Source organism: Ochotona princeps, chromosome 21, assembly GCF_030435755.1.
Source record: "Ochotona princeps isolate mOchPri1 chromosome 21, mOchPri1.hap1, whole genome shotgun sequence".
NCBI classification, from domain to species: domain Eukaryota; kingdom Metazoa; phylum Chordata; class Mammalia; order Lagomorpha; family Ochotonidae; genus Ochotona; species Ochotona princeps.
In genome coordinates, this window is record NC_080852.1 from 27,295,584 (window position 1) to 27,309,557 (window position 13,974).

At 53.1% G+C, this 13,974-nt stretch overlaps 1 protein-coding gene and 1 long non-coding RNA gene across 2 annotated transcripts; one reads left to right on the forward strand and one right to left on the reverse strand.

Annotated features, from left to right (window-relative positions):
- Window positions 1-1,630: 1,630 nt before the first annotated feature.
- Window positions 1,631-5,784, reverse strand: LOC105941622 (uncharacterized). Its single transcript, XR_001168102.2, has 4 exons — window positions 5,655-5,784; window positions 5,515-5,570; window positions 5,356-5,443; window positions 1,631-1,840 (listed from the first exon to the last, which is right to left on the reverse strand). It is a non-coding gene; the product is annotated as an uncharacterized LOC105941622 (long non-coding RNA).
- On the forward strand, window positions 5,749-13,397 carry CCDC51 (coiled-coil domain containing 51). The gene is made up of 4 exons (XM_004581436.2): window positions 5,749-5,863; window positions 10,533-10,860; window positions 11,928-12,092; window positions 12,415-13,397. The coding sequence occupies exons 2-4, from the start codon at window positions 10,546-10,548 to the stop codon at window positions 13,165-13,167; spliced, it is 1,233 nt and encodes a 410-aa protein (XP_004581493.2). The 5' UTR covers window positions 5,749-5,863; window positions 10,533-10,545; the 3' UTR covers window positions 13,168-13,397.
- Window positions 13,398-13,974: the final 577 nt, after the last annotated feature.

A 13,974-nucleotide genomic window follows, 5' to 3' on the forward strand; every position in this document is an offset into this window, starting at 1 on the left:
AGGGGCTGCTTGGGCAGCACAACTCAAGGTGCCAGTTTACAAGGCCCCAAGGAGCAGTTAGCATCTACTGTAGCAGGGGGTCAAAGCACAGGCTGTAGACTTGACCGAGTCTACCAGTTTCTGAAACCATCTCCACATTCATTCCCACAGTTCTACCAATCACCTGGACTTGTTTCTGAACCACTTAAAGAAACATGTATCATCAGCACTAAAACAAGCTTTTTATTCCTTTTCCTACGAAGTGCCTTCACATTTAACACACCTTACCTATCTGCCCTGGTTACATTTTAGTTAAGGAGTAGACACCAGTCCTTTAGGCTACTCTCCCCCCCAACACCTCCAGCCCATCTCCTGTGTGCACCCAGCTCCTTGCCTCACTAGACTAGCTCTCCTTCTCGCTATTTTGATGTTTGCACTATACCACATCAGATTCCTAACTGCTCTACTACCAACCCAGTTTTATATTAAGGTGCACACTGGGAGAAGCAGGTGACAGTTAAAGAACTTGGGTTCATGGCACCCATGTCAGAAATCCAGGCTTCTGAATTCTAGGCTTCTGTTTCCAGCCTGACTGAGCCCTGGCTGGTGTAGGCACTTAGGAAAGAACTCCCCACAGCACTTTCCTGTTTCTCGCTCTGCTTTTCAGATAAGTACACTCAGGGTGCAGTGCCAGGGCTCTGCATCCTGAGTGACCTTAACCTCAGAGGTGACTGCAGAGCTAGATTGGGCAGAAGGCCCTGGAGCCAGAAGGAAGTGGGGTGGTGGGTGGCTTATTTTTGCTGATGAACCAGATGTCTGGTCTAAGGTGGGAGCTCATAGGGGCCATTCTGAAGCTTCTCCAGAGCTCTGGAGGGGGCAGACCTGCTCAGGGCAGTTCCTCCATTTCCTGGTGCCTGTCTCCAGTGTTTGTATTCCCTTTGCCACAGCATTCAAATTTCTTGAAGATAGCAGCTGTTGGCTGGCATGTGCCATCCAGCCACACAGGACACACTCCTGCATGCGATGAACCCATCAGAATACAAGCATCGGGCCTGGCAGCGTGGCCTAGCGGCTAAAGTCCTCGCCTTGAAAGCCCCGGGATCCCATATGGACGCCGGTTCTAATCCCGGCAGCTCCACTTCCCATCCAGCTCCCTGTTGTGGCCTGGGAAAGCAGTTGAGGACGGCCCAATGCATTGGGACACTGCATCCGTGTAGGAGACCCGGAAGAGGTTCCAGGTTCCCGGCTTCAGATCGGCGTGCACCGGCCTGTTGCGGCTCACTTGGGGAGTGAATCATCGGACGGAATATCTTCCTCTCTGTCTCTCCTCCTCTGTGTATATCTGGCTGTAATAAAATGAATAAATCTTAAAAAAAAAAAAAAAAAAAAAAAAAAAAGAATACAAGCATCAAAGATGAGCCTTTTCTTTCCAAGGTGACTTCTTCCCACAACCTCACGAGAGGCATTCTTTCAGGCATACAACTACACAGAACAGCCTTTCCAGTGAGTTTAATTCCAGGTAATACAGAATTTCGAGAATAGAGACCACAGAGCAGCCTCTGGCAGGATTCTCAGCTGGGCCTACTCTACATGCGCAGCTAAGAATGGCTGGATGAAAACTTAGGAGACAGTGAGCTACCATACAGTGGTGTTTTTCCCCCCATTTTTTTTTTTTTTTTACAAAAGTTTATTTGTAAATGTACAACGGGCTCCAAAGTGACACTACATTCTAACTATGGGCGGCTAAAGATGCTCCGGCCGAGACGCCAGATGTTCAGACACGTGTGGGGTCGAGGGAAGCATCACTTCAGGTGCCAAGGAGCAGCTTACTTTTTGCCAGATTTCTTAATTCCACCTGTGGCTGCAAAAGTGGAAGGGGGAAGGTATGGTTAGACAGACTGTTCTCATGGCAGAAGTCCCTTGGATATGACGTGGATGCTGGTGACGCCTGGCTCCTGTATGCTCTGAGCATTTGGCATGACACCAGGATGCACATCGGTTTCACAGACCCGGCCTGTTCTGCTCAGGGGAAGAACGAGGTTGAGGCAGGGGCACACGTGATGGCCAGGGGCTGGTGTGGCGCTCCACTGCTGCTCACTTCACAGGATGTCCTCCAGGGCGCAGTCTTTGGACGTAGACACCATGCCAGCTAACCAGCTGGCAGGACTTCAGCCCAGGTGGTCTGATGTCCAGCTCCTCATTCATTCATTCATTTATTCATTCGAGGGATAGACCAAGTTCCCACTAACAGTTTGACTCCTCAAATGTTCACAGCACACAGGGCTGGGCCAGGCCAGGGCCAGGAGTTGGGGAGTCAATTCAGGTCTTCCACCAGGGCGGCAAGAACCCAACTACTAGATGTCACCTGCCGCCTCGCTTCATCTGCGCTGCCAGGAAGCTGGGAGTCCAAACCTCAGTTCACAGTTTTTTAAAGACTTGTTTATTTTTATTGGAAAGTCAGATTTACAGAAAGAAGGAGACACAGAGAGAAAGATCTTCCATCTTCTGCTTCACTTCCCAAATGGCAGGAATAGCTGGAACAGAGCCAATATGGAGCCAGAAGCAGCTTCCCACATGGGCGCAGGGGCCCAAGCAGTTGCACTGCACATTAGCAGGGAGTTGGATTGTAAGTTGAACAGCTAGGACATGAGCCAGCACTCACACGGGGTGTCACCACTGCAGGCACTAGATTAATCTACTATGTCACCATACAATATGTCACTGGCTCTAAGCTACTACACCATGATCTGGGGATTTAGTTAACTTACTACTTTCACTTCACTCAATGTACAATCAGTAATATATTTGGCACCTAGTAACTTAGGTTACAGAATTAAATTTGCCTAATATAGGAATGAAAATAAAAAGCAACAGGATAAAAATAAACTCACAGAGAGCACCAAGATAAAGCAAAGCTTAAAAAAAGTTAGCTGGGACCCAGCGCAATAGGCTAGTGGCTAAAGTCCTTGGCTTGAACATGCTGGGATCCCATATGGGTGCCAGTTCTAATACTGGCAGCCCGGCTTCCCATCCAGCTTCCTGCTTGTGGCCTGGGAAAGCAGTCGAGAACGGCCTAAAGCTTTGGGACTCTTCACCTGCATTAAAGACTTGGAAGAGGCTCCTGGCTCCTGGTTTTGAATCACTGCAGCTCCAGACATTGTGGCTGCTTGGGGAATGAATCCATAGACAGAAGATCTTCCTCTCTGCATATCTGACTTTCTAATAAAAATAAATATTTTTTAAAAGTTAGCTGATGTTGCGGGGCTCAACAGGCTAATTTTCTACCTGCAAATGCCAGCATCCCAAAAGGGCACCAGGTTGTGTCCTGGATGTTCCACTACCCATCCAGGTCCCTGCTTGTGGCCTGGGAAGGCAGGGGAGGATGGCCCAAAGCCTTGGGACCCTGCACCCCCTGGGAGAGCTGGAAGAGGCTCCTGGCTTTGGATTGGCACAGCACTAGCCATTATAGCCGCTTAGGGAGTGAATCATTGGAGGATCTTCCTTTCTCTCTCCTCTCTGCATATCTGCCTTTCCAATAAAAATAAATAAGTCTGATTAAAAATAAAAAAAAACCACAACCCTGCCTTTCCAATCAAAATAAGTTAGCTGATATTCAATTAACTCAATCTAAGTTTTCCACCTGGGTGGCAGGGAGTCAAGTCCTTGAGCCATATCCTACTGCCTGCCAGCATGTGCATCAGATGGAACTGGGAGTGGGGCCAGGGCTCCACAGGGCACACAGATATTCCAAGGGGCATCTCCACTGCTGTGCCAAATGCCAGCCCCTGTAAAATATCTTTGGTGTGTCTGCCTTTTGACTGTGAACACTCACATGTAGTCAAGTGTGGCATGTCCCACCTGCGATTATCACCAATACACAGAAAGTCGTGGGATTGGGAGTGTTTCAGGTTCCAGCTAGTTGGAAGAGGATGTTCAATGTCCCTAGGCTTAAGTAAGGACTTGCCTCTTCTAAACCAAATCATAAATCAAGAACATACCATTTGGCTCAGTCCTCCCCCTTCAAGAGCCAGGATCCCATAAGGGTGCTGGTTCATGTCCTGGCAGCTCCACTTCCCTTCCAGCTCCTTGCTTGTGCCCTGGGAAAGATTGGAGGACGGCCCAAAGCCTTGGGATCCTGCACCTGCGTGGGAGACCCGGAAGAAGTTCCTAGCTTCGGATCAACTTAGCTCCAGCCATTGCAGCCACTTGGGAAGTGAACCAGTGGATGTACAATTTTTCTCTCTGTAAATCTGACTTTCCAATAAAATTAATTTTTTCTCATTCCAGAAACGAACCTCAATCGGCAGACTTCAGCCATTGTGTGGGGACCCACACAAACTCACAGAGACAGAGGTGTTGGGGACATCCAGGGCCACTCCCTCCAGTTCTGCTTCCTCCACACCCAGGGAGACTGCCAGGGCTCACATCCCTACCTACAGCTTGAAAAAATGTACAACAGTGCTTCAAAGATAATGAAGTATCAGCAGTTAGGGCAGGCACTGGGCCTCACTCCTCATGCTCAGACACCTGTAGATCTAGCTCCAGCTCCTGTCTTTAACTTCCTGCCACTATAGTCCCTGGGAGGCTGTGGGGATGGCTCAAGTGGTTAGGTCCCTGCCATTCCCAAAGAAAGATTGGAATTATGTTTCCAACTTCTGTTGCAGCATTTGGGGGAGTAAGCCTGAAAATATCTCTTCCAGCCTGGCACCATAACCTAGTGGTTAAACTCCTCGCCTTGCACATGCTGGGATCCCATACGGGTGCTGGTTCGTATCCCAGTAGATATCCCGGAGGATCCCGGCCCGTCTTCCCATCCAGCTCCCTGCTTGTGGTCTGGAAAGGCAGTCAAGGACAGCCCAAGGCCTTGGTACCCTGCACCCACAAAAGAAGCTCCTGGCTTCGAATCAACTCAGCTCTGGCCATTGCAGCCACTTAGGGAGTGAATCATCAGATGGATGATCTTCCTCTCTGTCCTCCTCTCAGTTAAATAAACAATTAAAAAAAAAAAAATCTCTTCGAACGGACTCAATTCCTCTTACAGAAGGGCAAAGAAGTGGCAAAATGGCGGAGCGCTGGGTTCAAAAAGCAAATGGAACAGTAAGTACAGTCAAGAGCCTGGGCTTTATCGTTTGGTCCAGACACACCCAGAAGGGACTCAGGACACCAAAGCACTTGTTCCAGACAACATGAGCAGTCAATCACAGAAAAGTTACAAGGAATGTTATGAGGACCAACTGCCAAGTTGGGACAAGAAATGGAAACCCAGAATGCAGACTCCGTTTCTACACCGGCCAAGGCAGCGAGGCCGAGGGGAGGAGGTCGGAGCAGTCCGGCGCGGGTCTTCATCCCGCAGGTGCCCCGGCGCCCGCAACTTACCCAGGGGGCCCTTCCCCGCGGCCTTCGCTTTCAGCTCCTCCAGTTTCTTCTGTTCCTCTTTCTGTTTCTGTTTGAAAGCCTTATCCTCCTAAGGGGGACGAAGAGCGCGCTCACTCCAGGCCCGTTCCCCGCTCCCCTCGCGCCCGCCCGTCCCCTCACCTCATCCATCTCCTTGGCCTGCTTCTTGGGTTGTTTCAGGGGCTTCTTTTTGCCACCTGCGGGGAGACACCGGCACGCTCAGTCCACCCCTCCGCCGGCTCCGTCTCCACCGTGCCCGCTGCCCCAAGGAAAGCACTTACCTTCCCGGCCGGACATGGCGCCTGCCGCCCCTTCCCCAGACGCTGCCACCGGAAACGGGGCTACCGGTTCCACCCCTTGGCTTTCACATCCCGGCGCGGACCTGCTGATTGGTTCCTAGTCGGGAAGTCGTTCTCCACTCGCGGCATGCGGGCGGTCGCTACCGGGTCAGAGGTCGAGCGAGTGGCAGGCAGCTCAGCAAGGCTTGCAGGTGCGCTAGGTAGGATAGTCCCTTCTGGGCTGGGGGACGGGTGGGATCCCGAGCTCGGAGAGGGGCACCTCACCTGGAGGGACCGGGCCTTGAGGTCTTGCGTGAGAAAATGAGGCAGGTAGAACGAATGACATGTGCTTTGGAGCCGGCCGCCGTTTTGGGGTCGAAGAAAGAGATAGGACGAGAGGTGACAGAGTGGACTGAACCTGAATCGCTGGGTCCTAAAACTTTGGAAGTCACTGTTTTAAGAAGTTGGGCCTGCACTCTGTTTTCAGGGGTGACGTGGTTTTGAAAGTCGGTGTGTTTATTCAGCACCTTGTTTTGTTGAGTGGATGTTGGTCTGGGTGCTGGGGGGGGGGGGGGGGGGCGTGGCAGGGCTGACATTGTAGCATGTTCACAAAGCCAAATGGAGATCGTGTAGAAAGAACACAGGGCTGGGGTAGGGCAGGGTAGACTCCAGGAGCTGAAGAAGGGAGGGGACCTGCAGGTCGAGCACGATAAACATAAATGAACGCCCCCCCCCCTTTTTTTTTAAGAAAACACAAAGATTATTAGGATAATACAGGTTGGAAATTGGTTCCTGGGGCCTCTTGATGGCAGTGGTGGAGAAACGGAGAGGAGGCCTGTGGGGTTAAGCCGGAGACATTGCTGATCGGTTGGTTTGAGGTTGATTAGGGATGAAAGAGAATGTGAGTGGTCAGGGGTAATGTGAGGTTCTCCAGCTGAGCACCAGATCCAGGCTTGCAAACAAGATGGTGAAAACTATCAGAAAAACAAGTTGAGGAGGAGAAGATGAGGTTAGATTTTCTTTTTTAAAAAGATGCTTCTATATTTGCACTTGACTTGAAAGGCCATGTGGAGCTAGTGCTTTGGTGGGTTGGATAAAGTGCCAGTGCCAGTTCCAGTCCCGGCTGCTCCGTTTCCGATCCAGCTCCCTTGTACTGCCTCTGGGAAAACGGTGACAGATGGCCCCAGTGCACCTGTGTAGGAGATGGAAGAAGCTCCGAAGCCAGGAGCTTGAAGTTTCTTCTGGGTGTCTCACATGAACGCAGCTGCCCAGGGACTTGGGCCACCCTCTGTTGCTTTCCCAGGCCATAAGCAGGGAGCTGGATGAAAGTGGAGCATCTGGAACTTGAACCAGAGCCCCCTGTAGGATGTGTCACTGGCAGCAGCTTTCCCTGCTGCAGCACGGTTCCCATCCCCCTGTGCCCTCATGAGCCAGGACTGGGCCAAGCTAAGGCCAAGATCTTGGAATTGAGTTGGGGTCTCCTGTCTGGGTGTCAGGAACTCAAGCACTTGAGCCATTTATCTTTTACCTCCCTGGTGTGCCCTTGCAGGAGGCTGGATCGGAAGTGGAGGAGTCATGTTGTAGCAGGCTCTGTGGCATGGTGCGCAGGCATCTCAAGCTGACCGCCCACTCTAGCCCGGTGACATTTGCAGGCAGGGATGTGGGTTGGGCTGTTTCCTAAATGTGTCTAGAATCCTCAGGAAAGAGTTAGGCTGCATTAGTTTTGAGTTTGTTTTTTAGTAACAGCTTCAGGGATACATGATTTATATACAAGTAACATACAACTCACCTATTTAACAGGAGTTTCACTTTACTCTCAGAGTTCTGCAGCCATGTCTACAGCAGTTCTATAGCATCCTCACAGAAAGTTTTTGAAGTCCAAGAGAAGGGAGGGAGCCTTGAGCCCTGGCAAACGACAGAGTCCAGAGGTTAGGAAGATGATGGGGGCCCCCGGCAGCAGAGTGGAAATGGAGTTGCAAGCCAGAGGGAGTTTTCATGGGGTATAGGCTGCAGGTGAGTTGAGATTCCGGCACCGATTCTTGCCTTTAGCAACATGGAGGTGACCAGGACAGGGTTCTCGTGGTGAGTGGGAGTGAAGGCCAGACCGGAGAGGGCTCGAGGTGGAGGGAAGAGCACGGGAGACAGAGTCCAGCCAGCTGTCCAGGAGGTTAGAGCAAAGAGCAGTTGAGGAATGGGGCAGCTGCTGGGGAGGCAGGGGTGGGGGTCGGGTGAGGAATGGGGCCTGGAGCACATCCCCTGGGAGCTCGGGAGGGTCCAGAGAGGAAGTGGAAAGGGGGCTGAACCTGGCATTCTGGAAGGTCTGATGAGTGTTTGTAGATGTTATCTCTGGTTGATTTGTCTTTTAGTGTTTATGTATTTGAAAGTCAGAGTTACAGAAAGAGAGAGGAAGAAACAGAATCTTCCATGTGCTGGTTCACTCCCCAGGTGGCTGCCATGGAGCCAGGAGAGCCTCTTCTGGGTCTCATGTGTAATCTGCCCCACCCCTCCTTTTTATGTGAAAAAGGAAGCAAGCCACAGGCTGCAAATGAGCAGAAATCTAATGATAGATGTTTGAGGAAAAGACGGTTGAAGACAGTCATTTAGATGGAGTGGGATTTGGGGGACCCTCAGGCCTATTTCTTTTTGTCTGTCCCCCTTCTGGGGCTCCCCAAGAGCCAGCCTTCTCTGTGTCTGCTTCCCAGCCCCCTGGCCATCTCAAGGAGATTGGGACAGTTTCAAGTACTTTCCACCATTTTTCTCTGATTTGAGCTGTAGCGAGGCTGAGAGAGAGGTCTTCCATTTGCTGGCTCACCAACCAAATGCCTGCAGGGGTCTTGGCTTGTGGCTGTGGCTACTGTCACCAAACATACATCCTCATTGGGAAATACATGATCAACAGAGCAGGGTAGGTGGCCCGGGAGGGAGTGACATTTGGGCAGCCTTGTGGAGAAAGAGTGGCAGCCTAGGGAGTGGCAGTATATCGGTCAGTCAGTCTGTTGGAGTGTCACCAGTCAGGTGGCTGGAGCAGAGCACTGTGGGTGGTGGTGATGGAGAGAAGGAATACGGGGAGGACTGAATAAATCTCCTGGCAGCTATGGACAGCAGGTGGTGAGAGGTGGGGGTAGGGAGAGGGGAATGCAAAGGAAAAGAAGGTGTGGAAAAGGACTAGAGAAGAAACCCCAGGATTCCTGCTGGACCCAGCAGTGCGGAGAGCTTGGGTTTTCACAAAGATTTGTTTACTTGGAAGGCAATTACAGAGAGATGGAGAGACACAGAGTCCTTCCACCTGTAGATCTATTCCCCCAGTGGTCACAATGGCTGGGGCTGGGCTAGTCAGAAGCCAGGAGCTTTATCCAGGTATCCCACGTAGGTGGCAGGGTCCATCTTCTGCTGCCTTTTCAGGCACAGTAGCAAGGAGCTGGGTGGGACGTGGCACATCCAGGAACTCCATATATGGGGTGCTGGAATTGCATATAGAGGCTTAGTGCATTTTGCCACATGGCTGTCCCCTTAGTGGAGGTTTTTTTAAGGGGATTTCAGGAGAGCTGCGTTGGTTGTGGACTGGAATGAAGAGAGAAAGGAAGTGAGGAGGTTGCAAGACACCCAGGTGACACATCTGACTTTGAGCACTGCTGCAATGGAAAGGGGGCAGGCGCTATGCCTGGTGGTACTGCAGGCAGGGTGCTGTGTTGGCTTTATGAAGCAAGCACCTGCAGGAAGTTATGGGGAGTCACAGCCTGTGCCATGGATGTTGGTCTTGAAGCCTGGGTGGCCTGGGTGAGTTCCTGTACTGATGGTGCATGGTCTCCAGTTTGACAAAAGAGGCCCAGGGGTTTGGGTATGGCACCAGCTTGAGACAATTATCACAGGAACATCCCATCCATGGCTGTGAGTTTGGGCTCACTTTGGAAGGCACATTCCATCCAAACACCTTTGTTTTCAAGAGGTCCTCCAACTGGAGGAAGTGGAGGCGAGGAGAGGCTGTGGGCAGGCTTCTGCTCTGGGTACCCTGACCTCAGCTGGCCCCTTGTCTGTCCCTAGGCCCAAGTCCATCTGCTTTTCCCTTTCCGGCCTGGTCGATTGGCCACCAGGTGTCGCTCTGATAGCAAGGCTGAATCTTGGAAACTCTCCCTGTGGGGTTTGGCCAAAGAAAGATGTTGCTGTCTTTTTCCTACGATGTGGAGCAAAGTTTTCCCCACAAATGTGGGGCACCTGGTCCCCTCTTGGGGATCCTTACTGTCCCTGTTCTTTTTTGGGCATTGACAAGGATAGTGGGAAACTCCTTGTGCTGTTCAGGTGGCAGGAAGCAGGTGTCATTAGGGCCCAGACATCAAAGCCAGGCTGAGAAGGGAAAGATTAAAGAAACCTAACCTGTTGAGTGGTGACTGAGGCCACCGCAGAGGGAGGAGGAAGGGGAGACTGGGAGTGGCTGCCTGGAAACCCTCAGGGAGGGAGGAAGGAGAAGGGATCGTGAACCTCAGACCTCCCTGGACAGAGCACTTTCCTGTCCTCACCCGGAATCCCGGCCCCATTGTTGCAGTGCTGGGTGGCTGGTTTTGTGGTTCTTCTACTAAAATGTCCCCACAGCTTCCCCAGGGAATCTCGGCTGGGCTTTATCAACATGGACGTGGCTCACGTGGAAAACTTGGACATTTTCAGAAATGCGGGCACCAGGCCCAGCAGAGCGTAGGGATGGGAGGGGAGTCCTGTCGGGCTGGGGTCTGTGAACACAAATGGGAGCAGGGTTCTCTATGTCCTCCAGCATCATTCTGCCTTGGGGTGGTAGAGGGGGCTGAGTTTTAGGGGTCTGGGAGGAAATGTGTCTGGGCTGCCCCTCGGGCTCTCTGGGCAGTGAGCTAATGTGTGGTGTCTCCCTTGCAGATCTCCGGATGAGATGATGGGGCGCGACCCTGTGTGGGCCATACAACTTGTTGTGGGTGTGCCCCATGCGCCAGCTCGGACGGGCCTCCTTGGAAGGGACCTTTTTATGACCAGGACTCTCTGCAGCCCAGGCCCCAGCACGTCCAGGGAGAAAGACCCAAAGGAAGCGGTGGCCCTCGGGCTGCAGCACCGCCTCCCGGAGCTAGGGAGAGCCCTGGGCCACAGCATTCGACAACGGGTGTCCTCCACAGCCAAGACATGGTGGGACCGGTATGAAGACTTTGTGGGACTCAGTGAGGTCCGGGAGGCCCAGGGCAACGTGACAGAGGTGAGGAGGGAAGTGGGGACTGGGGCAGCCCTGCCCTGTAACCTGGGATTTTCAGTGTGGAGGCTGGCATTGCCAGCCGTGGTGCTGGGACCCAGCTGTGGCCTTGTTTTTCCTTAAGCAGTATTGCTGGTAGAGACATCTGTCTCCTTTCTCAATACAAGTCTGGGTTTGACCCTACAGCAATGAAGGCCTCTGCCATTTCACTCCCCAAATGGCCACAATGACCAGGGCTGGACCAGACTGAGGCCAGGAACCCAGAACTTCACAAGCACTGGGCCAGCTTCCACTTCCTTCCCTGGATACATCAACAGGAAGCTAGATCTGAAATGGAGCAGCCAGGACTCAAACTGGTACTCAAGTATGCAGTGCTGGTGTCTGAAGTGCAGCTTCACCTGCTGTGCTGTCTCTGACCCTGGCCATTAATATCCATTCTGTTAGGCCAAGAAACACTTCCTGTATTGGTTGGGCAGGGGTAACAGCAAGACCCAACCAAGGATGATTGATTACTACCATAGCCCTTGCACAGGTAGAAGGCCTTGGGGTTTAGCTGACTGTACTGCTTGTGGCAACAAGAAGGTGTTGTACCTTCTCTGTTCCCATTCTAAGTGAGCACAGAGCTACGTAGAGAGGTGGGGAGAACTGGGGTTCAGCTGGGCAGTTAAGGCATGTTAATTCCTCTCTTGTTGGAGATTGTGAGCTTGGGTGAGCTGGGGCTCCCGGGCCTCTTATGGTATTGTTGTTGGTGTAAATAGATAATGGGCAGGAAGCCACAAGAGGTGGCTGGGTTTTGTGGACATGGATTGTAGGTACTCACTGCTTCCAAGTTTCGCAAGGGGCGTGTCCCTTCCACTTGAATGGATAAATCTGTTGATTCTGACAGGCATAGCCCCAGGGCTGCACTTTGAGCGCCACTGGGTAAGCTAGGATTAGCATCCAAGGGACTGGACCCACCCTTGGCAGCTGGTACCCAGGGACCTTTTCCTAGCCAAAACCTTGTTGAAAGTGGAGCTGAGCCCATATAGGTGTGGCAAAGTGGGGGCAGCCAAGTTCTGCCCTTCTCTCCACAGGCAGAGAAGATTTTCATGGTGGCTCGTGGGCTCGTCCGAGAAGCACGCGACGAGTTGGAGGGCCAGCAGGCCAAGCTGAAGGAGGTGAGGGACCGCTTAGACCGCGTCTCCAGGGACGACAGCCAATACCTGGAGCTGGCTACACTGGAGCACAGGATGCTGCAGGTAGGCACCTTGGATGCAAGCCCTGCCTGGTCGGGTGGTCAGAGGCTGCTATGGAGAGACAGCGCCGCAGGCTCCCAGATTGCTAAGGACTGAGCGCCTCGGAGCAGCTGGCCCAATGCTTCAGGACTCCTCAAGTGAGAAGCCATGTAGCTTGCTTCCACTGCTCCCTGTGTCCCACCCCACTGGGTGTATGCAGTCTGCCCACCCAGCACCACGCATCTAGCAGGCTCAGAACTGAGAGTCTGGCACAGGGTAGTGGGCCATCTGCTGGTGGCTGCAGCTGCAGGGCCGCCTCACCACTAACCCAGCTTCCCTTCTGCAGGAGGAGAAGAGACTCCGCACTGCCTATCAACGTGCTGAAGACTCTGAGCGAGAGAAGTTCTCCCTGTTCTCTGCAGCCGTCCGGGAAAGTCACGAGAAAGAACGCACGAGGGCCGAGAGGACCAAGAACTGGTCCCTCATCGGGTCGGTCCTGGGCGCCCTCATCGGCGTGGCCGGCTCCACCTATGTGAACCGTGTCCGGCTCCAAGAGCTGAAGGCCTTGCTGCTGGAGGCCCAGAAAGGACCCATGAGTCTCCAAGAGGCCATCCGGGAGCAGGCATCCACCTACTCACTCCAGCAGAGGGACCTGCATGACCTCATGGTGGACCTGCGGGGCCTGGTGCATGCCAGCCAGGGGCAGGGCTCTGGCTTGTCAGGAGCTTCCCCTACCCCGGCCGGAGATACAGAGGTCCTCTCAGCTGCTTTGAAAGAGCAGCTCCGTCATTCCAGACAGGTCCATTCATGTCTGGAGGGCTTACGGGAGCAGCTTGATGGCCTGGAAAAGACTTGCAGCCGCATGGCTGGGGTGCTGCAGCTTGCAACTGCAGCTGCACAGCCGTGCCCAGAGGAGCCAGTAGACGGGGCTCTGCCCAGCTCTGTGTTGGGACAGGGAGGCGTGATCTTGGCCCTGTCGGGTGCAGAGCAAAGGCTAGAAGCCCGAGTCAACAGGAGCGCCATCTACAGCACACTGGTCACCTGCGTGACATTTGTGGCCACCCTGCCAGTGTTGTATATGCTATTCAGGGCCAGCTAGCCCTGTCCCTCCCCCCACCACCTCCTGGGAGTCTGAGCAACTCAGAAGCGGTGTGAGCTGAGTTGGTGAATCCTTTCCATCCCTTCCAGCAATGTAGTTAGCTGTCACGGGGCAGGCACCCCTAGCCGGTGTACCTCCAGGCATGCCCCGCTCTGTAGACACTGTGCTGTTTTACACTGATTATAAACATGCTGTGCTAATCGCCAACTAAAATGTCTTTGAATTTCTGATTTGAAAGAATTTGCAGAGACTGAGTGTTGCACATGGAGAACTGAGATCTGGAATTTGAGGGTCGGGCCCCCTCTCTTTGTCGCCAGTCAGAGCAGGGCTCCCTTGGACATGCTCACTCCTGAGGCCCCATTTCTGCTCTGGATTTCTGGTCCTTCTCTTGACTTGCCTGACCTGCCTCTATCTGGTGGCCTTCTGGTGAGTCAGTGAGCTTACTTCTGTCTGCCGTGATAGGGGGAAATCTTGGCTCCAGCACTGGAGTAGGGGTCAGAGGAGAGCTTGGGGACAGCATTTCCTGATTGGTGGCCCATCTGGGCTTTGGATAGTGCCACTGGGCACTACAGCTGGGGATGCTGAGGCCCTGGATGACCCTGACAGGTGGGCCACCAGCCCACAGCAGATAGGCAGGGATGGGGAGGAGACCTTCCACAGGTGAGAGGGTCAGTGGAGAGCCCCCGAAATCTATGATTTAGGCGCAAATAGTGGAGGCTGGCCTTGTGTGAACAGGAGTGCTGGAAGGCAGGTGGGCAGCCCAGAGCCCATCCTCCCTGCTCCTCTGTGCCCTGTCCAGCCAACTGA

Coding starts and splice junctions, on each gene's coding strand:
- CCDC51 (XM_004581436.2), top strand. CDS start 10,546: ATGATGGGGCGCGACCCTGTGTGGGCCATACAACTTGTTGTGGGTGTG. Junction 10,861..11,927: donor CCCAGGGCAACGTGACAGAG/GTGAGGAGGGAA, acceptor TTCTCTCCACAG/GCAGAGAAGATTTTCATGGT. Junction 12,093..12,414: donor TGGAGCACAGGATGCTGCAG/GTAGGCACCTTG, acceptor TCCCTTCTGCAG/GAGGAGAAGAGACTCCGCAC.